The 20,819-nt window shown below is 48.3% G+C and overlaps 7 protein-coding genes across 7 annotated transcripts; 3 read left to right on the top strand and 4 right to left on the bottom strand.

The window, feature by feature from the left end:
• Window positions 1-211: 211 nt before the first annotated feature.
• On the top strand, window positions 212-2,475 carry FSUBG_6589 (FMO1 flavin-containing protein; the record flags this gene model as incomplete). The annotated part of the gene is made up of 2 exons (XM_036684803.1): window positions 212-236; window positions 284-2,475. 2 exons carry the CDS (start codon window positions 212-214, stop codon window positions 2,473-2,475), a joined length of 2,217 nt encoding a protein of 738 aa, XP_036537882.1.
• Window positions 2,476-4,432: 1,957 nt separating this feature from the next.
• On the top strand, window positions 4,433-5,479 carry FSUBG_6588 (d-lactate dehydrogenase; the record flags this gene model as incomplete). The annotated part of the gene is made up of 1 exon (XM_036684802.1): window positions 4,433-5,479. The coding sequence occupies one exon, from the start codon at window positions 4,433-4,435 to the stop codon at window positions 5,477-5,479; it is 1,047 nt and encodes a 348-aa protein (XP_036537881.1).
• Window positions 5,480-6,185: 706 nt separating this feature from the next.
• Window positions 6,186-8,135, bottom strand: FSUBG_6587 (multidrug resistance; the record flags this gene model as incomplete). Its single annotated transcript, XM_036684801.1, has 3 exons — window positions 6,186-7,216; window positions 7,272-7,483; window positions 7,534-8,135. The coding sequence occupies 3 exons, from the start codon at window positions 8,133-8,135 to the stop codon at window positions 6,186-6,188; spliced, it is 1,845 nt and encodes a 614-aa protein (XP_036537880.1).
• A 1,000-nt stretch (window positions 8,136-9,135) lies between these two features.
• FSUBG_6586 (calcium permeable stress-gated cation channel 1) lies at window positions 9,136-10,158 on the bottom strand (the record flags this gene model as incomplete). The annotated part of the gene is made up of 1 exon (XM_036684800.1): window positions 9,136-10,158. One exon carries the CDS (start codon window positions 10,156-10,158, stop codon window positions 9,136-9,138), a length of 1,023 nt encoding a protein of 340 aa, XP_036537879.1.
• A 620-nt stretch (window positions 10,159-10,778) lies between these two features.
• Window positions 10,779-13,550, bottom strand: FSUBG_6585 (uncharacterized protein; the record flags this gene model as incomplete). Its single annotated transcript, XM_036684799.1, has 4 exons — window positions 10,779-10,941; window positions 10,994-13,119; window positions 13,169-13,333; window positions 13,422-13,550. The coding sequence occupies 4 exons, from the start codon at window positions 13,548-13,550 to the stop codon at window positions 10,779-10,781; spliced, it is 2,583 nt and encodes an 860-aa protein (XP_036537878.1).
• Window positions 13,551-13,964: 414 nt separating this feature from the next.
• Window positions 13,965-15,608, bottom strand: FSUBG_6584 (uncharacterized protein; the record flags this gene model as incomplete). The annotated part of the gene is made up of 1 exon (XM_036684798.1): window positions 13,965-15,608. One exon carries the CDS (start codon window positions 15,606-15,608, stop codon window positions 13,965-13,967), a length of 1,644 nt encoding a protein of 547 aa, XP_036537877.1.
• Window positions 15,609-18,577: 2,969 nt separating this feature from the next.
• FSUBG_6583 (siderophore iron transporter mirB) lies at window positions 18,578-20,435 on the top strand (the record flags this gene model as incomplete). Its single annotated transcript, XM_036684797.1, has 3 exons — window positions 18,578-18,783; window positions 18,842-19,828; window positions 19,883-20,435. 3 exons carry the CDS (start codon window positions 18,578-18,580, stop codon window positions 20,433-20,435), a joined length of 1,746 nt encoding a protein of 581 aa, XP_036537876.1.
• Between the last annotated feature and the right edge of the window lie 384 nt (window positions 20,436-20,819).

The raw sequence follows: 20,819 nt of genomic DNA, 5'->3' as shown, positions 1-20,819 counted from the left end.
CGTGTTCTTGTATTGATGAGTCTTATATGAAGGCCTGTTGTTCTCTCAAATTTGCTTATCCCACATCAGTCCCCTCATCCTAGCTTTCTTGCTACAAATCGCTCAGCCCTGTCTACTCACCCTAAAAGTGAGCCCCGGACAGGGATTGTATGTATAGGAGTCATTGAGCTCTTATATGAGTATCTCAAGGTACTTATCCGGTGTCAGAAAAATGGCCAAGACGGTTTGTATTGTTGGTGAGTCACGCCTTGCTATCTCTGACATTCTTTGCTGAGTATCGTAGGCGCTGGTCCTTCGGGACTTGTCGCAGCCAAAACGCTGTTACACAACACTGCCCCTGGAGAATTCAAAGTCACCATCTTCGATGCCCAGAAGGATATTGGAGGTCTGTGGCCTACGTCGAAGACGGACAATGGCAGACAGGTCCACCCATTTATGTGGGCGAACCAGAGCAGACATACAATGCAGTTTAGTGAACTTGCCTGGGAAGACAGTGATCCTCAACTCCCACAAGGTTGGATGGTTGGAAAGTATCTTGGCAGATATCTCGAGCGGTTCCTGAAGAGCAACAAGGACTTCGAACTCAAGCTTGGTACGCGAGTTGAGAGTGCAGAGCGGCCTAAGGGGTCATCTAATGGTTGGGTCGTCAGCACCAAGTCAGATGCTGGAACTGAAACAAAGAACTTTGACTATCTTCTCGTTGCTTCTGGTTTCTTTGGAAAGCCTATCATACCTGAGGCTCTCGAGAAGCAGACAGCTATCCCTGTTGTCCACAGTAGCCATTACAGAGATGTGAAGAGCCTTCTTGGTGAAGGCAGGCCTGGTGGTGGGAAGATCCTGGTAGTTGGTGGACAGATGTCTGGTGTCGACATTGCTGGAACCATTGGCGCTCAGCTTTCCTCCGAGGCCAACTCACCCGATCCATCGACAATTACCGATATCGACAAGTACAGCATTCATCATGTCATCCAACGCCCGATATGGGTATTTCCTCTTTATACCAGTCCTAAGCCTGCAGAAGTTGCAGCGCCTTTTCTCCCTCTCGACTTTTCTTCCTATAACCTCAACAACCGTCCTCGACCCCTGGCCAATACACAAGGACATATCCCCGAAGCAACAGCAAAGGTAGTCCACAGTGTCTACAATGGGGTTCTTGGCTCTGATCAATCGGAATACTCGCCTCTGCTCAAAATTGATGGCACAAATGATGATAAGCAGCCCTACTTAGCTGTCAGCGAATGGTACACTGATTTCGTTCGATCTGGAATGATTTCTTTGTCGCAAGGCAAAATTGAAAGCCTCAAAGGATCTACGGCAACACTATCCGACGGCATAAATATTGAGGACATTGCAGCGGTGGTTGTCGCGACAGGCTTTGACGCTTCACCTTGCATAAACTATCTCCCCGAAGATGTTCTGAAAGCACTTCATTTCTCACCAAAACATATTGATCAGCCTGTCGCCTTGGCTTTCCACGGAACTCACCACCCCGAAGTGCCAGGTCTAGGCTTTGTGGGATTCTACAGATCCCCATACTGGGGTGTAATGCAGATGCAGGCCAGGTTTGTGGCTGCGCTATGGTCAGACAATGTATCCCCTGGTCGTGAATCCGAGGTCTTTAAGAACAAGCTTCGTGACGACATCTCGATTCAGCGGACACTCGAATTGAGAGATGATCCCCGAGTGTCGCAGTTCCCAATGGGCGACTACCCTTATCTGGTGAATGAGATTGCAGAGGCACTTGAGTTGAAGATTTGCGAGCCTCTTGAGCCTCCAGTTCCTAGCTTACCGCATAACAATCTGCCATTGGACATGCTCACACCAGCGAGATACTCAAATCCTAGTGACGATCAGGATTCAAAGGATGCTGCTACAAAATCACTCGAGCAGACACACAAAGATGCAACCAATGGTCTGACGACGTCGAGATTCGTGGCCCACGCCGTCTTTCGAAGTCTTCTCGGCACATGGAAACTTGAGCGCGATCTTGTGAGCAAATTACCCTCACATCCGAGCGGACACTTTAGTGGGACTGCGCAGTTTCTCCTCCGCAAGAAGACAGACGATGGCCTGCGATGTGCGGGCAACGCTAGCGAGGATCCCCCTAGCGATGATGAGCAGGGCATGGAGTATCTCTATATCGAAGAGGGAGAGTTCAAGACAGAGCAGGGGTTTGGCTTCAAGGCCACACGTCGTTACGTCTGGAGATATGATGAGCTCAAGGATGTTCTGAGCGTGTGGTTCGCTAAACCAGAGGATTTGAAGCGTGCAGACTATCTTTTCCACGAGATTGAGTTCACAGAACCGACGAACAAGGGATGGAAAGCCGAGGCAGGACATTTATGTATCGACGACTACTACGATGTCAAGTACAACTTTGCTTTCCAGGCCGTCAACCTGAAGGAGTGGGGCATCGAGTACACGGTCAAGGGCCCGAAGAAGGATTATACCATCAGTGGCACTTATAAGCGTTAGAGAAAAGACCAAAGAAGCAATAAGAAACCAAGATATTCCGCTGTCCAATGGCAAAGTACTGATTGTTGTGAGATCTCCGCGGACACGCAAGGCAAGGTAAGGCAGGGATACGGACCGGGCCGATGTCTTGATGGATTGCTCCACACGCGGTGACAAGATGCATGATACATAGTATTTAGCCTTAGATATGATCTGCTCGGGTAATGTGAGATGCATGCGGGTATCGTGGAGGAGCCGATCGGCTGGGTCTTGTTGGCCTAATATGATCAGATCATCTGTAACTGCATGATACGTTCTAACGGCAGCACTCGACTGCTCATTCGTGGTTCCGATTTCACAGCTCGAGCATGATCGCAAAGAGATTCCTTCAGGATGATACCTCATCTTCAAGGCCATACAAAGCGTAAAATGCCAATGCATCGTAGTCTATTGCTCCACAGCGATGTGAGATCGGACATTGTTGCGTATTGTGGATAGGAATAGACAGTAAAAAATGGGTTCAGTTTGTCGTTTGAAGGAGAGCGATAATCAGTCTACTATCATGTTCTCGATCGGATCCAAAATCTTTCTCCTTAATAAGCGGCATACCAACATATCGGTACTCAGAATCTTGGATGGAGGTGGTCTCAAAATATGAAATTAGGTACCAGCATAGGAGAGGATACTCTACAACTACTGCTTCATTTAGTAGAGGATGCATATCAGGCTACTGCTGAGATGCAACATAGCCTCCACTTGTATACGAAGTGTCAATGCCTTGTCGATGACTCACGCGCCCATGGTACCAATGAAGCCTTCAAAGTTCAAATGAGGCCATAAATGAGATGCTACAACGCTCACCGAATTGCACAAGCGTCCAGTGGTCACCGTTGATATGTCACCGAAGCTGACCTTGCGTATATCCTTGTCCGTTTCAAGCCCAGCAGGGGCCTTTGTGATCCTATCAAGATCGATCTTAGAAATTACAACGTTCGATTGTTAAAATCAGGCCATAAAGGGCTGCGTGCCTTGCATGTCAGACAATAAATAGTCCCATCCATTCGGGGCCGGGGGCCATTAACCCGGATCCCCGGGACATTTTCATGGGAGGTGAGATTAAAGTGAGAAGAGCCTCGGTTGATTTGGCGAGCGTGGGGTGCATATGAACAAATTATAGTGGATTTGTTTTTGCAGTGAGCTACCTACTAACTGTGGTGATGCATTTTGACGCCTATACTTGTTCGGCGTTGGTAGTGCCGTAGGAATGTGTCTCCAAAGAAAACGACAACAATGACAGCTGAAAATGGGTGTTAGTGAAAAGCTTAATCATACGTTGAACTTTTGAAGCCCAACTCAACCGTCAGCCTCAAAAGATAATAATAATAACAACAATTGCCTCTTTCTTGTAGCAGCTGCACATAAATGCTTGGCGTCCAAGCTATAGATATTGGTATGGTCTGATTTTCCAAGGCACATGCTGACGACACCGCTGTAATTGGAGATGGTTGATCGGTGGGTGTATGTATGTATGTGCTGAAGCTGGATAGAGTTAATGGATGTGACCTCCTTTTCCTCCCCTCGTAGGGGCTGTGCTTAGTGGGTTCATACTATGATTGAGTCTAAATTATAGAGAATAGAGGGATAATTGCTGTGTAGGTACTCTGTATTTTAGTGACTGTATATATATATACTTCGAGTTGTAGCTCCCCGTTTCTGGTGGAGAATGCCCAGAAACGTCTATATTTACCTTCCAATCTTCATAAACCAACCCCGCGCAAATTGGATCAAGGAAAGAGCTTAGAGCACTCGCACAACACGTCCATACTTGCCTACCTAACTATTTATTTCTCCCTCCTCAATTCACCTCTATAAGTTTTTTATCCCTTACATCTCCATCTCCATCTCCTCTTCCTCTTCCTCTTCCTCTTCCTCTTGCTCTTCCTCAACTTTCAATCCGACTCATCCTTATCTTATCACCATGAAGCTCGCCGTATTCAGCACAAAACCCTATGACAAAAAGTACTTGTCGTCAGTCCTCGGCGCCAAGCACGCAGAGTCTGGCATCGAGCTCGTCTTTCACGAATTCGCTCTTAATGAAGATACCGTTTCTCTCGTCGAAGGAAGCGATGCCATTTGCGTCTTCGTCAACGATGTCGTCAACGACAATGTCATCTCCGCCCTGTCAGAATTTGGCGTAAAGGCTATTTTGCTGCGATGCGCAGGCTTCAACAATGTCGACCTCGATGCTGCCCAGCGTCTCCGCATCATGGTCGCCAATGTCCCCTCCTACTCTCCCGAGGCTGTTGCCGAGTTTGCTGTTGCTCTCATTCAGACCCTCAACCGAAAGACACATCGCGCTTACAACCGTGTTCGTGAGGGTAACTTTGCTCTCGATGGCCTTCTCGGAAAGACCCTCTATGGCAAGACTGTCGGAATCGTTGGTGTTGGCAAAATCGGTCTTGCTACTGCACGCATCATGAAGGGTTTCGGCTGCAGACTCCTTGCATATGACCCCTTCCCTTCACCAGCCTTTGAGGAGTATGGCGAGTACAAGTCTCTCGAAGACCTTCTCCCTCAGTGTGATATTGTCAGTCTCCACTGTCCTCTCATGGAGCAAACACGGCACATCATCAACCGCAACACTATTTCTCTGATGAAAGAGGGTGCTATGTTGGTCAATACCTCACGAGGTGGCCTGCTCGACACTGAATCTGTCATCCATGCGCTCAAGACAAATCATATCGGTGGCCTTGCCCTCGATGTGTATGAGGCTGAAGGTGAACTCTTCTACAACGACCACTCGTCGACAATCATTCAAGATGATAAGCTCATGCGTCTCATGACGTTCCCGAATGTAGTTGTTTGTGGTCACCAAGCCTTCTTCACCGAGGAAGCTCTCACCGAGATTGCCGAGTGCACCCTCAGCAACCTCGAGGAGTGGATAGAGACCAAGACAAGCAAGAACTCTCTCACCAAGGACCTCAAGTTGCGACGCCGTGAATCACTACCCGTCCGCGCCATCTAAAGGGGTCCCATTCTTTTGCTTTTCTGTTTCGTTCTTTGTTTTCGCGGCGTTTAGGAGAGGGAGAGTCGATGATCCACTGGAGATAACACCCCTTTGCTCCTATCCTTGTTTGGGCAAAAGTCCACAACTCTAGTGGGATGCCATCACGGCCGAGCCGGGAACTACAAGGAGATGAAGAGCGATCCCTGCAGCCATGTTCTTACCCAAGTGGGCCCTCTCGATGAAAGCTCTGATGCGACCCATTTCATCGCCGAACGGTACCGATGAAGGATAAGCTTGCATGAACGCCTTCCAACCCCCTGAAAACCTAGTTTCTGTTTTGGATGACAGCAGTTCAGGCGTCGTGTCTGTTTGTTCGTTTTGGTTCGGTTCCGGTGGTGAAAAGAAATGGGTTTTTGACGATTCTGCTGCATATGGTCAGCTAAGGCTCGTTTATCAGGCTAGGATACTTCTCGCAGACACATGACAGAAGCACTGATGGTTCAGTGTGTTGATTAAAATGACATTAAATTCAAGGGTATGATGCTAAATATCAAAGTCCACTCTAAATGATTTCCCGCGCATATTATTCCTTTATGCAAGTCCCGTCCAGGCATTAAAATCCAACCTCCTGGTACTACCCCCAAGTCTAGGTCTAAGTCTCGGTCTATTTTTGATGTGAAAATGTCCAAAGGACAAGTTGGAGAGCCAATTGGGTGTAATTGACTCAAGGGTTGCTCACATAGCTGCGAGCACGGCGAAGATCCTCATCCTCGGAGTCGTCACGGACTTGGGCGCCGCCATGAGTGTCAACACGGCCCTTGGCCTTCTCAATATCGTCGACAGTCTCGTCATCACCACCGTAGGCGTACTTGCTACGCCCACGGATCTTTGCACCGTACTTCCAGAACATGAAGGGAATGGCACAGCAAGCAAGACTGATGAAAGCAAGGAGTGTTGAGGCCCATTGGTCGTTGAGACGATCATACATCTGCTCAGTGAAGAGAACAACTGCAGCGCCCCAGAAACTACGGATGCAAGTCTTTGCAGCGAGAGCAGAGGCAGCTTGGTGCTGATAAGAGTCGACAAGGTAGTTGTTGGCAGAGTTGTAAAGGAAGATGAAGCCAAAGCCAACAGGGAAACCACCCATAGCAGGACCGGCCCAAGAAAGGTCCGTGTATGAAGTCCAGGCAAAGATGAAGAGACCAATAGGAATGAACCAGCATGAAGCCATCATGGGAATAAGACGAACCTCAGCGGGGGGGTGGCCATTGTGCTTCTTGACGAGCGAGATGTAATGGTTGTTGACCCAAGGAGAGCAAGCAGCCGAGAGGAGAACACCAACAGCAACAGGAATGAACATGAGACCAGTCTTTCCAGCAGAGTATCCCTTGCCCTTCTGGTAGATGATAGGGAAGGCAACGAAGAACATGTACAGAAGACCGTAGAGGACACTCATGTACACGGAGATAAGGAAGACAATGAGCTCGCCAAAGAGAAGCTGGAAAGGTCGAACGAGGAAGATTCGAAGTCGCTCAGACAGAGGTCGAAGATCCAGTTCCTGCTCTGTGACGTGGTCGGTTTCACCAGTAGCAGCTCGAAGCTTGCGAGCTCGGCGGGCGAGAAGAGTAGGGGCATAAGTCTCGGGGACGGTGAAGGTGATGAGGACCCAGACAACAAAGGCGAGGATGAGCTGGATCCAGTAGAGCCATCGCCAACCAGCGGCATCAGAGAGGAAACCACCGACAAGAGGGCCAACTGATGCATTCGTTAGTATTTCGATAAGTGAGGGTATTCAGAGGAGGTATCTTACTAGCAGGGCCGATGAAGGGAGCAGCGGAGAATGCAGCCATGGGAACACCACGCTCTTCATTCTTCCACAGATCGGCGAGAGTACCGCCAACAAGAGTCATGGGTGCTGAGAAAGCAATGCCGTCGATGGCTCGGCAGACGAGAAGAGTCTCGATATTCTTTGCCACGGCACAAGGAATGATGAAGATGACAGCCACAAGAAGAGTAGAGCCACTGAACAACGTTAGCAATAATCACGGGATATCTTGGCTGAGATGACTTACTAGATGATTCGTCGACCGTAAATCTCAGAAAGAGGTGCAAACACCATAGGTCCAACACCAAAACCCACAACGAACAGACTGATACTCACGAGAGCAAGCTCATTGCTGACATCAAGATCCTTAACCACGCCGGCGATATCAGCAGTGATAACACTAGAGCAAAACGCAACAACGAAGCACGTCAGCGCCACACACATAGTGCACCACCACTTATAAGGCTTGCTCCAATTCTTAGGGTTCTCCTTATCACCGGGAGTAAAGGTGACAAGCTTATACCGCCTCTCCTGTCCAGGCTCATGGTTCGTCGACTTTCTCGCGATCTCCTCAGGCTGGATAGGGCCGGGGATGGCACCGCCTGGGACTTCAACGCGGTACTCGTCTAGGTTGGCGTTGGCGCTGAGGGTTCGGTAGGGAAGGTCGATATCTAGATCTGGATCGCGGGCTTCTTTCTGGGAGCCGTCGTGGGAGTGTGTGTGGGTGTAGGAGAGGGACCGACGGATGCGGCTCATTGTTGTTTGGTGGGTGTTTAGGGGTGCGAAGGTGGTGTCGTCTTCACGACCTTCTAGAGTTGTTGAAGAGCGATTTGGATTTTGTTGATCCATTTTGTTTGTTTGGTTGATAGTGTATTACAATACTCAGTATACAAGGTAATAAAATCAAGGAGAGTAGAGTAGAGTAGAGTATATGGATAACTTAAAGTAAGATATGAGAATCAAGTTAATGTCTCAAGTTGTTCGATAGAATACAAACCTTTCATAAACTGGGCCATGCCCACCTCTATATACCTCCCCATCTCATCTCATCTCTTGCTCTAGAGATTTCTCAATATCGCCGCACCCGAATTCCGGCGCTGGGCCGTCAAAGTGGGTCCTCGCCACCCGGTCCAAAGCCCCACTCTTTGCGGATGCGGCTGCGAACCGTGCGGCTCCATCTGAGAATACAAGGATTAAGCATATCACAAATCTACAGTATGTGCATACCTGTTTTTGCTGGAGTTACTCACTCGCCTGGTTAGTTGGGGATACTTCGGTGTTGGGGTGTATGTAGCATTATCGATTCATTATTTGCTTCTTCTGATCAGGGGATGAACACGTTACATACATGCCTTTGACATCCTTGCTTGTTTGTGAGCCTCAATATCAGCCGCATCTTTTTCTTTCTCTCTAGTTCTGTCTCTCAGTTCCAATCTGATTTCCGTACTTTGAGTTTTATCTGTTACGGGTGATGATTATCTCCCTTTAGTCTTCGGTCTCAGTCCGTTAAACACATCAACAGGCGTTTGAGAGCCTCCACATCGGAAGCGACGGTTCCGATGTGGGTTCCCGTGATATCTAAGCTTCAGCGCCGTCATCGGAACTTAGACTTGTACTGGGCTGAAACAACGAGACTAAAAACTCAAGCTTCACGCCAACGTCATTGCTGCAACAACCCCTGTTCACTCTTCGGTAATAATCCTTGTAACTTCTGCTTAGACTATCATGTTACTTATTGATGCTATCAACTGATAATGCAATCTCTGGTCTTTCCGGAACATCGCCGAATCTCTTGCCTCTCCTCTCTAACAAGCAGTCAAGCTCCCTCTCGAGTCTTCCATAAAGTCATCTACCACTCCCGAAATATAATCTTAGTAACAAGTCTCCCATGGTCGTAGGTCGGTGGCATATGCCCTGTCGTGTCCGGTTTTATCTTTAGGGCAATCTCTGCATTTGTCAAAGCTGTAAAAGAAACATCTGGCGCTGAAACCACCTGCTCCTCTTCTGTCATATTGTAGTCGCCCTTAGAATCGACCTGTCTCAGACTCCCATTGGCCTCGACGACTGTACGATGAGGTGTGCCTTGATGTCCGACACGCAAGGCCCACGCCCGAGCCCACCCCTGCTCGCAGAACGCCCAAAGAATCATATCAGCTCCCGAATCTAGGGCAAGCTCCACCAAATTGCAACAGATAGCAACTGGCAGTCCTCGAATTTCAAGTGGATATGTTGTCGCTTGTGCGAAACCATCAACCTCAGAGTCAATCTCGTTGCAACTTCCCTTGGGCCGTGAGTCTATCTCAACCAACAAGCTGCCATTCTCATCGTGTTGGGTGACATTCATGCAATGCTGACGACATATACCCTGAGATATGACGGCAAGCACATCAGGCGGTATCATGTAAAGAACAATCATCTGTTTGTCTGTGTCTGAAGATATCGATGGATCGGGGTTGATGGGTCTGGTTGAGATGTCCTCCCCTGGACTGTCGTATCCACTGCCATTCGAAAATGTCGCCATGACACAGACCCCGAATCTCGTGTCAGACACAGCTGTGTATAACACGGGCAGCGTTGACGTCGTATTCATTGGAGGACGAAATTGGGCCTTGCAAACTAAGCGATCCAAGAACCCTCCCGTTGCATCAGAGCCCAAAGAAAGGGTCCCGGTTCTGGGATCCGTGTACAGTATGTGGTTTCCATCGCCCAAGGGAACAGGTCTGTAGTGATCCCGGATGTTGCTGGTGGTTATATCTTGGGTTGGGCTTTGTTCTCTACTGCGATGCTGCTGTTGTTGGTCATAGCCATCGCGTGCTTCTATGAACTGGGAGAATTGATCGTACGCTCTGACGTCTCCACTCAGAAGGGTCATTGCCGTGACCCCTGTGTCGCTCCCTTAAGTCAAGCCTCTGGGCTTGCTACCGGAATGTTGAAGACGCTTCCGACTGGACCGAATAGATTACCGAGCGTCGCCGGAGTCGAAGTGCATCAGCCGCATAGACTATGCCTTGTCAGATCATGCGCTTAGCGAGGTCACGCTCGATGGCACGTCAAGAGGTAGGCAGCCACGATCTGAGCAGATCTCAAAAGGCGTTTATAGAATTCATATGTAGGTATGAGCGAATGTTCTCGTGATATGTGCTTGTTGATATGATAGTTGGCCAAATGAATGATGACGATGGAGAAGAAAATGGCCACCTCAGTCATTGTTGACCAAGGCAAGCACTATTGTCGAGATCACGGGTCAGGGAGTCAAAGAGGAAGGGGCAAATCAGGACGCCTCTTGCTTAACACTAGGAGTTTCACGACTCGACTGCGCTTTAATTTCATGGTTTTTCTATGTCTTCGGTTATTCTAGACATGGCTTTGAAGGACTCAAAACTAACGTGTATTCTTGCGATAAAAGAAACGGGCATTGGGGTACCTGCTCAAACTTCAACCCCCAGGCAGGCGCCATAAACCAATCATGCATGCCACCTTCAATCAACGTCATTAAACATTATTTCCTCCGTTGTCTCTCCACACGTTTTCGTCTCCTATACCTAGTGTGCTATCGACACCCTGGAGAACAGGGCGCTCAGTCTCCTCTGTTGTCTGCGTGTCATCCGTGGGGATGGGTGGAGGTGGCTCATCGTAGATCCACGGTTGGGGAAGTCTGTATATCTGTCAGAATTCATGTCATACATGGTAGGTTAATAACGACTTACGGGGCCACAAGACTGGGGTTGACGAATTGCAGTCCCTTTTCCTTGTACTCGTCCAGGGTACTTCCACGACGCAGAATGGCCTGTGAGGGTCGAGGGCGGTCCTCGTTCTCAAATGCATCATCCAACGCAGCTGCATCGTCTGGGTCCTCATCTGCCCTGACAGCGCGAAGGGCAATGTATTTGGTCAGAGGCTCGAACCTCTGCTTGATATAGTAGCTGTACCAGATGGTCAAGGGGAGCAGTGGCAGAATGCACACCGACTGAATGAAGGCCTTGCTAGTGGCGATTCGACCCACCATGACAACCTCCAAGACAAGCAATCCGACGATGATGCGGTAGCTTATTATTCTCCACGCACCTCCAGTGGCATGTTGAGGCTGGTCCATTGCGTAGAGTACCATGTACTTGAAGGCAACGTAGCCTAGACAAAAGTACACGGTCCCGACGATTAGAATAACATATCCCCAGGCCAAGACACTGTAGATAAGACACAGGTTGAAAACAAGCAGAGACGTAGGAAGGAAAAACCCGTATTGGAAAACCGGAGGTTTCTTGAGCTCGAGAGCGTCGCGTGGTGTTTTGGACAGCCAATGTAGGAACGGATAGAGGAATACACTTCCTGCCTCGAGAATTCGGAAAGGCATAAGTCCAATGCCCTGTAACATAATAAAGCAAATATAGAAGATCGATAGCTCCTCTACATCTTCAGCGATCGCGCGGGGCATTTTGCTTGTGTCCTTGGCAATTTCCTGAATTCGGCTCCAGAAATTGATTCCTGTCAGTGACACGGCAAAAACAAAGAATGTGTTGAAGAAGGTGAAGAAGTAGTTTTTAGAGATGACGGAGAGTTCCACGTCACCCTGGGAAATCATTCCTTGGTGGTTAGAAAGGAAATCGTACAGATACGGAACAGCAACGTTGAGAAGCGATACGACTAGAGCAGGCAAGCCGTTTTGGACCAACGAGAAGATAACGCCGTGCTGTTGCAACCATTCGGCAAATGCTGGGAAGTGAGTCCGGATTGTGCAGTAACTCAAAAGTGACGAGATTCCAATGGTGGGGAATATGAATGCGAGTGTGAGAGCCGTAATGAACAATGTCACAGCCCAAGACTTGAGGCGGCGAATACCGCGGGGGGCGTATGTATTCCTCCAGACGAGGTCTGAAGGAGCTGGTGTCAACTTGGTCAAGAGCCGGCCTGGTCTGGGGTCAATTCGGGCCTGGATAGCCATTTGGCACGAAGCCACAGAGTCCATAGTAACAATGGCCATGTCTGTGGGCGCGTATGACTTCTTGCGAGCCTCTGTAACTTGGGAATCAAGTCTTCGAAGTCGTTCCTCGTAGTAGTCAATAGCGTCAACGTTGCGAGATCGCAAACCAAGGGTTCCATAGCGTATGTTAACTTTAGGTCTGCCCTCATCGTCAGAGCCCCATGGCTCCTGTTGAGAGTCCAAGAGGCGTCCGTTTTCTCCAGCTTGGTCGTCATCTTCTTGGTCTCGGGGCACCCCGTTACCATCTCTCCTTTGGGGCCTATTACTTTTTTGTTTTTGGCGCTGGTGCTTGAGAAAGGTAGCCCATGCAGCCTCCAAGCGTCGCAAAGTCGCATCTCTCGAATCAACAAGGTCGTCAAGCTTCTTCCAGTCTCGACAAAGCAGAACCTTCTCAACTTTTCCGATGCCCAATTTTTCAATAAGTTCCTTGATATTTTCTTCTGTTCTTAAATCCTCCGGAATACCTGTAAGTCGGAACGTCCTATCCGTTACGGTGGACTGTGATCCGAGATAGTCCTGGCGGAATTTGATAACGCGAAATGTCTCGAGGTTGAGATAGTAGATCGTCAAGCCAACAAAAAAGTATGTAAAAACGACATAAGCCCAGAGCCAGGACCTCTCGAAGCTTTTGTCTGTTTTATCCTTGTGCTTAAGTATGTCGAGGAAGCTCGCATCTGAGAACACGGTCTGATCTGTTCCATATAACGAACCCGGGACGGTCGATGTATCATCACCACCGTTGCCCTTATCGTCTTCGGCGTGCGAAAATGCACTATTGATTGGCAATAGGACAACAGTTGCAAAGATTGCCATAATGCTAAAGAGTCGGATGGCCATTTTGAAGAAGCTCAGAAACTATGACCTGTTAATGATATATACCTGCCTCTCAGGGTTTGTATCGTACCACAAAAGCATCGAGTCCGGCGGAGGCCAGGACCTGTTCTTCGGTGATTTTAAAAAGTGCCGGGATCCAGCCAAACATGGAGTTTGGAAGGGCAGGCAGACCAAGGTGGTGATCGAGCCGCCGTTTTCGCGCAGCGTAAAGGGCGGGCCATCGTGGGCGTAGGATCTTTAATGAATCAGCTCTGGACCTTATGCTTTGTAGGATCACTAGGGGATCGTGAAGCATTTTGCAGGCATGCCAAGGACGAACGTACACAGAAGAGCAAGAAGGCAGAAACACCAATCACCAAGGACAGTACGAGCTGGACCTCGAGACTCTTGCCGGTGTCAGGGGCGATGACCTTCCGACTCTCCTTCCAGCATGAATCGGTTTCGTTCTTCATCGCGAGGGACGATGATGAAGACTCACAGCGACGAATGCTGAGAGTTGTTGTGTGAGACGCAAATGCAAGGCTGAAACTATTCAGGTTCAAGTTGTGGCGCCTGACGAGTTAGAGCCGATGACGTACGGAGACGGTGAAGGAGGACGGACCCACATGAGCTTTGGTCACCCAGTCATGTGGCGACGCAAACACTTACCCTGTACCCCGAAGTCTTGTAAGTCATTTTACCTCATTTCCATGGACCATTGCAGATGTGTAAGATAAAGTACTGAGTGTTGAATTACTGAGGTGCATTTCCAACTCCGAGTGGAGATCACTCTAATCGATCTCTAATATTTCATTCTTTGTCATCGAGTAAGGATCTAAGTATCCTCCGAGTCACAGGGATCTGAGTCTGTTGCATGATGATTGAGACTAAACATGAACCTCATGTATCTCTTTCAGATCTGCACTTGTGGCCCCTTCTTGAAAGAAAGAACGTTCCCATCCTTTCAGGACGGATAATACATTACGTGCGTCCTGCGATATGTTGAGTAAAGCCTCGCGCTGAGGGTGAGCTGGAGAACCCCAGAAGAAAACCCATGCGCGCTGTCGGAGTAGGGTAAGATTCTCTTGTGTATAATTGCGAGGAGTGCCATGACGAAGTACGATGCTCATCCATAATTCTGGGACTAAACCATTCTTTCTATCAAGATTGCCCGAAATGGTTTCCCTATGGGCACGTCCGTAATCACAACCGCAGCGTGCATCTCTGAGAAGAGACAATGCAGGTTCAATTGAAGCTACTGGACCTTGCTGCTTTTGTCTCTCATCCACGAGGCTCATGATTGGTTGTAGGCCATAATTCGGTAGTCTTGCTGCGACCGTGGCGCACACCGACTTGTCGTATGCGAGTGCTTCTACCCATTGGGTCGTCTCGCAGACTATGCTGCTGGAGCGTCCAAGTCCCAGGGGTGCTTGATCCGGTACCGCAACTCCAGACCACTCAGAAAAGAAGGCTGTATACAAAGTCTGTATATAGGCATGAACACACCGGATGGCTTCGTCCTCCCATGGTAGAAACTTATGACCTCCTCGTCGACTCAATTCCACTGGAGGCCTATAGCTACGATCGACAATCGCGAAGTAAAGGCGAACCTTGCTCATCAACTCGTGTCTTAAGAAAGCCCAGAAAAGAAGGTTTCGTCCAGGTTTGTCAAGACGATCCAGGTTAAACCGTCCCTCAAGCCGTGGGTGCTCAGTATAAGTCAGGTCCGAGTCCACCACAGGAAGACTTCGATATGCTCGTGGAAGGAAATCAGAGGTCGCCTTATTCAGGTAGTCTTTGATGAGAGACAGTAAAAGTTGGTGAAGTTTGTATATACCGCCAACAGTAGACTGGTCCTCTAGGGCCGAGAGACTATCCGCCAATTCCTGTGTCGCCCATTTGTCCATCATTATAGAAATGTCTTTATTGAGGCAAGCTTGATCTTGCTTACTCGAGACAGTGAGATTTTGGAGCTTGAGGATGGCCATGGCATCTTGAAGCATCTCCACATCAAAATCAGCTTTGATCTGATCCTGCATGATTTTTCTGTCAGCAGAAGTAGATTCTGTTTGCAACAGCAGGCCCTCAGTTGCGTCAGGCTTGATGTGGGTTTCAAAGCCCGCTGAACCATTAGAGGAGAGAATTTTAGGATCAATAGTTGAGCCAACAAGCGCGAGAGGATAGAAGAGTCCAATAGGATGAGTTGGATTTGTGTTGGAAGACTCTGGGCCATCGAGATTCGAGTCTTCCTCAACATGACAACTGGGGCTTCTATCTTCCGAGTCAATATCGGTCTCAGTTTGGTGGACGATCCTTGCACCGAAACAATCCTCCTGTGTAATCGACGAATCGTCATAACTGCAGACAGCGTTATCAAAGAAGGATGGTGAGTTCGTGTAGCAAAGACTGGAATGATGTTCTTCAAAGACATTGGCATTTGGGTTGACGTAGTCATCGAGACTAGCAGAGAATTCCTCAGGGCCAAGATACTTCCCATTGTTAGGAGTGAATATAGGGCTAGGAGGAGCCATTTCGTCCGTCCTCTATATAAACAGTTGAAGCAAAGGATCTTTGATTAATTAGTATAATCGATTGTTGTTTCTCTGTGCGAGTTTTCGAATGAAATTCATGAAGCAAGGATAGATCAACGAGAACAGAATCCGGACAATAAAAGGTGAAGACCATCACTTATATCAGTCTAGACATTTACTTTGAGTTTATATCATACAACATTCAAAGGTTTATGTGTATATATTGAAAGTTTCCGGCAACAGATTCGAGCTCAAAGTGTCAAAGAATAAGTGATTTTACTACCTATTGGCCTTTGCCATTTAGGTATAAATTCAATCATATATCCTTTGGAACCTCTACCCCCACCCATGATGGCAAGCACCATGTTCGTAGCTTAGTCTTCTTTGTTGACTACTTCACTATCTTCGGGAGAAAGCATTCACTTTCTCAACGCTAGATCACCTAAGTATCCCTTCGAGAGAAATATACTCTGCTGCCTAGTACCTGGGTAGTGCTTCTCGAAGCACGTAGTACCCATTTGCTGGAAGGGACTATATCGATACGATGGTACGTGAAGCTTATTTGAGCCATTTTGAATACCCCAGAGCTTGCTGGCTCATTTTAAGACGTTGCGCTGATTTATTAGGAAAAGTTTAAGCCCATATTGTGGAGAAGACGGTCAACGAAACTTTTGATAGCGAGTGCCACCTGTTGGAAGCATTACATAGTAGATAAGATCCTAGAGGTTATTGAAAGGCGAGGGCATTCATCATCATCCATAGCATCTCGTAGGGTTCCTTGAACAATACATTCAAGCTAGTCTTTCTTCGTTACGCAAATGCTGTCTCAGAGCCTAGAGACCTCGGTGACCTGCAGCGATGAGTCATGACTGAATCGAAGGTTTGGAACGCATACCATTCTTTGCTGCTTAATATACAGACGTTTCATTTGATATTCCTCAGAAATGAGGACCTCTTTGATAGAAAGCAAATCAAAACGGATCCTTACTACTGTATAACTCAAGCTCCTAGACAGGCTCACGAGCAAATGCTGACAAACAGAGCTTGTCCCGGTACTGTATTTGTAGGGTGTTCTCGAAGTCAGACATAATCTCCGGCGAGTAAGCTTGAATTGTGCCTCTAGGAAGGAAGACCATCGTATTCCATCTTTCACTGCTGAGAAAGGTGAAGTTCATTTAATCTATTTCTCTGGCGAACCATTGTTGGCGGCTTGCTGATCGGTCAAGATATTCATCTCCGAAGAAGAGTCGCCTCGATCCTACATATTTCGCTGTTGCCAAAATGGAGATTAGATTATGTTCAAGGCCCCCACGCCTGCTCGAACGATGTTCAAGGCAAGACCTCGAGAGAAGAAAAGCATTGGCTTAACACGGGTCGTATAAGCCCAGATGGTTCCACTGCAAAAGAATCCTTCTTCTCCAAACCCTCCACTTTCCACTGCACCAAGACTCCAATACCTGAGGTACATCGGTTAACTCCGTTTCTTTCCTGCTTGGCCGCATGGAAATATCGTGTGCTAGTGAGGAAGGCAAGGGAAGGCCATTCAAACGATGCGGAACTGCCCAGGATCTTCAATTTAGCTCTCCACCGGCTTGAGGCGAAGGCTTCACGTTGTCCACCGGAAACAACGCGCTTTTGCCTACTAGTTGGCGATGAGGTAAGAGGCGTCACTTGAACAGTAACCGACTTCGCCTTTTAACTTCACGATCTTCTGACAAATACAGCAGAAGAACTATCTCGTTAGCCTGCAGTGACGCAGAACATACAGTGTGACGAGAAACACGGACAAGGGCTACAATGAACCAACATGAGAAACCTCACTTCGTGAGATCTTATCTTATCTTGATGATCAGTCGGTGGTGGCTGACAGAGCCGCCAGGGCTGAAGCGCCTCAACTTAAACCCACCACGGCCTCAAATGGGTACGTAAAACTCTGCTAGCTCGTCGATTTCTCGATCGAAGGATTCGTTCTCGGGGCCAGAGGTAAACGGATGGCTAACAGGCTACCTCAACTGGCCTCACGACAATTGCCAAGCGAGCTGGTCAAGAATTGACCATATCAGGACTAACTACATAAACCCTGCATACTTGCAGCTAAACCACATTCGAGAACAGCAGATTTGATCAATTACGGAGCGTCAAGTTTCTGATTCTTGCTTGAGAGAGATCTATATGAATTCCAGCAAGTCTTGTCGAGGACCGGACTATGAGAGTTCACCCGACGGCAACGGCCATGAACTCATTATGCTGGGATCCTTTGTACCAGCTTGGATTAGACGATGGGTCTCCCCACTAAATCCTCCTTTATTGGCTTATCTGATGATCAGATAAAGGCAACTTGAGCGAGCATCCCTGAATCGCAAAGAGCGTCTGCAGCGGCCAGAGCTCAGTATTAGACCAGTTACGGAAGTGATCATCTAAAAACATGAATCCTTCAAGCCTCTCCCAATGACAACAAAGCATTATTCCCTGACACTAGAGTTCTCTCCGATGGTCAAGGGTGCACATCCGTCTTACCGCAGAAACTCCACTCAGAATCATCCACTGCAACACAGGAACCATGAATCCACGACCCTTCTTGGCCCTTCTCTGCGAACTTTTTCTCTGCAAAAGAGCTTGGCATTAGTCCGACTTCCGGAACAAGACACTGGCGTCTCTGCAGGGCAGGTCCGGTGCAAGACTAATCCCTACGGACCCAGAAGATAGACAGTCTATCCTGTTGTCTTGCCACTCATGAAGGAAGAGACGAGACAGGATGTCGCGAATATTTCTGGAGAATGTAACGCTGTCTATAAATCCGCGGCCTTAATCACGTTTCTGTGTTGCATTTATGTTCCTTCATGCCACTTCCTTAAGTACGAAGGGCCTCAGCCAAGTGTAACCCACTCGTGGCACTGTTTAACCTCCTTTACAACTCTATTCCCAGCTTTCTGACCATCATTGGAGCTCGAAGATCCCATCAAGAAAACATGGCCGCTTCCATTAGCCCAGCCCAAGTCCAGGGTGACTTCGAGAAGCAGATACAGCCTGAGAACCATGCCATCAATGATTTCCCGGACAAGGAAAAAGAGCATGATTCCGATGAAGGCTCCGAGATCAAGCAGGATGGTGTCAAGCGCGTCGAGGCCATCACCAAAGTCTGGTCTCCTGGTATGATGTGGGCTGTCTTTATCTTGTATGCTCTCTAATGCTCCTGTTCATGAGCCATTGAGACTCAGCTAACATTGATACAGCCTCTACTTGGTCAACTTCGTCGATACTCTCCTTCAGGCTGTTCACTCCAGCTTGGTGCCATACGTCACTTCTTCATTCAGCCAGCACGGCCTGCTTGCTATTACCAGTGTTTTCGGATCCATTATTGCGGGTGTAAGCAAGCTCGCCATCGCCAAGATCATCGATATCCGCGGCCGAAACGAAGGATTCCTGCTGATGATTCTGATAATTATCATCGGGATGATTATGAAGGCCTGTTGTAAGAATGTTGAGACTTATGCTGCTGGTCATACCTTCTACTGGGTTGGCCATGTTGGTCTAAGCTACATTATTGATGTCGTTCTTTCAGATATGACTTCTCTTCGCAACCGTATGATCATGTTCGGCCTTTACATGAGCCCCCGACTTGCTTCAACTTTCGGTGGCCCTAAGATTGCAGAGTTGTTCTTCAAGCACTCGACCTATCGCTGGGCGTTTGGATCTTTTTGTATCATTCTTGTCTTCTTCTCTATCCCCGTGTCTGCCATTTTCATGTACCATGAAATCAAGGCCAGGAAGCTTGGATACCTGCCAGAGAAGAGTCATCGCAGTATCTGGGACTCAACCAAGTACTACTTTGTCGAATTTGACATTGTTGGTATGATCCTCACCATTGCTGGCTTCTCTCTCATCCTGACCCCTCTCAACATTGCCACTCGCGCTCCCAACGGTTGGAGGACTGACTATATCATCGCAATGCTTGTTGTCGGCGTTGTATGCCTTGCTGGATTTGCAGCCTGGGAGAAGTGGTATGCTAAGGTGCCTTATGTGCCTTTCAAGTTCCTCAAGGACCGAACCATCCTCGGTGCTTGCCTTCTAAGCGCTTTTCTTAACATGTCCATCTTTGCCTGGGACACTTATTACAATTCGTACCTACAGGTCGTCCATGGTCTCAGCATCGCCACCGCTGGATACACTCTGAACGCATTTTCTGTGACCTCAACTATCCTGGCGCCCTTCATCGGACTGTAAGTTGTGCCACCCTGTCAACCAATCTGATCATTTGCTAACATGGCATTCAGCTTCCTCCGTTGGTATGGAAGATACTACTGGCCTGCAGTCTTCGGTATCCCCTGGTGTGTCCTTGGTACTGCACTTCTCATTCACTTCCGACAGCCCGGAAACGACATCGGTTACCTTGTCATGTGTCAGGTCTTCCATGGTGTGTGCGGTGGTATTTGGGCCATGACCGGGCCTCTCGCCATCATGACTCAGGTCACCCACCAGGAGATTGCCGTTGTGCTCGCACTTTACTCTATGTTCGGCTCCATCGGCCAGGCTATCGGTTTCGGCATCTCTGGTGCCCTGTGGACCAATGATCTACCCAGAGAGATGTACAACGCTCTCCCCCAGGATGCCAAAAACCAAACCGCTGCCCTCTACGGCGACATGAAGCTGCAGATGGCCGACCCCATAGGCACTCCTATCCGAGATGCCGTTGTTCACGCCTACGGAGTTGTACAGCGCGAGATGGTTATCGCCGGATGCGCTTTCTTGCCTTTGATCTGTATTTGTGTTATTGTCTGGCGTAACAAGCCGATCGACAGACAGCAGACCAAGGGTAACGTCTTTTAGATTGTGCTAGGAGCATCAAACGAGTTGAACTTGGAGGCTTTGCAGACTCAGTCGGTGGATGTGCGAACAAGAACCAAAAGTGATTTATCTAAGATACCATCTTCCGTTTACAAACTTTAGACTTGGCGATTTATCCATTACCGTGGTTCACCTTCCTATGAAAACGTTTGTGAGGCTAGCTAATGACCCTTTTGCCCAGAAAACATGGGACTTCATGACAGTGAAGCCCACAAACGAAATTCGATCAACTGTTGAATGACTCCAGGGAGTATTGAAATCCCAGAATCCCTCTGGTCGAATATCAATCGGGTTCTCGGTGCCACTTTCTCAACAACCTGATATCGAAGCAAGCTAATGTTGTGCATCTGTGGCAAAGCGATCTAC

The sequence above is a fragment of the Fusarium subglutinans genome, assembly GCF_013396075.1.
Source record: "Fusarium subglutinans strain NRRL 66333 chromosome Unknown NRRL66333_c0000069, whole genome shotgun sequence".
NCBI classification, from domain to species: Eukaryota; Fungi; Ascomycota; class Sordariomycetes; order Hypocreales; family Nectriaceae; genus Fusarium; species Fusarium subglutinans.
Note: the sequence above shows the minus strand (reverse complement) of the source record. Positions and strands in the feature narration are given on the sequence as shown.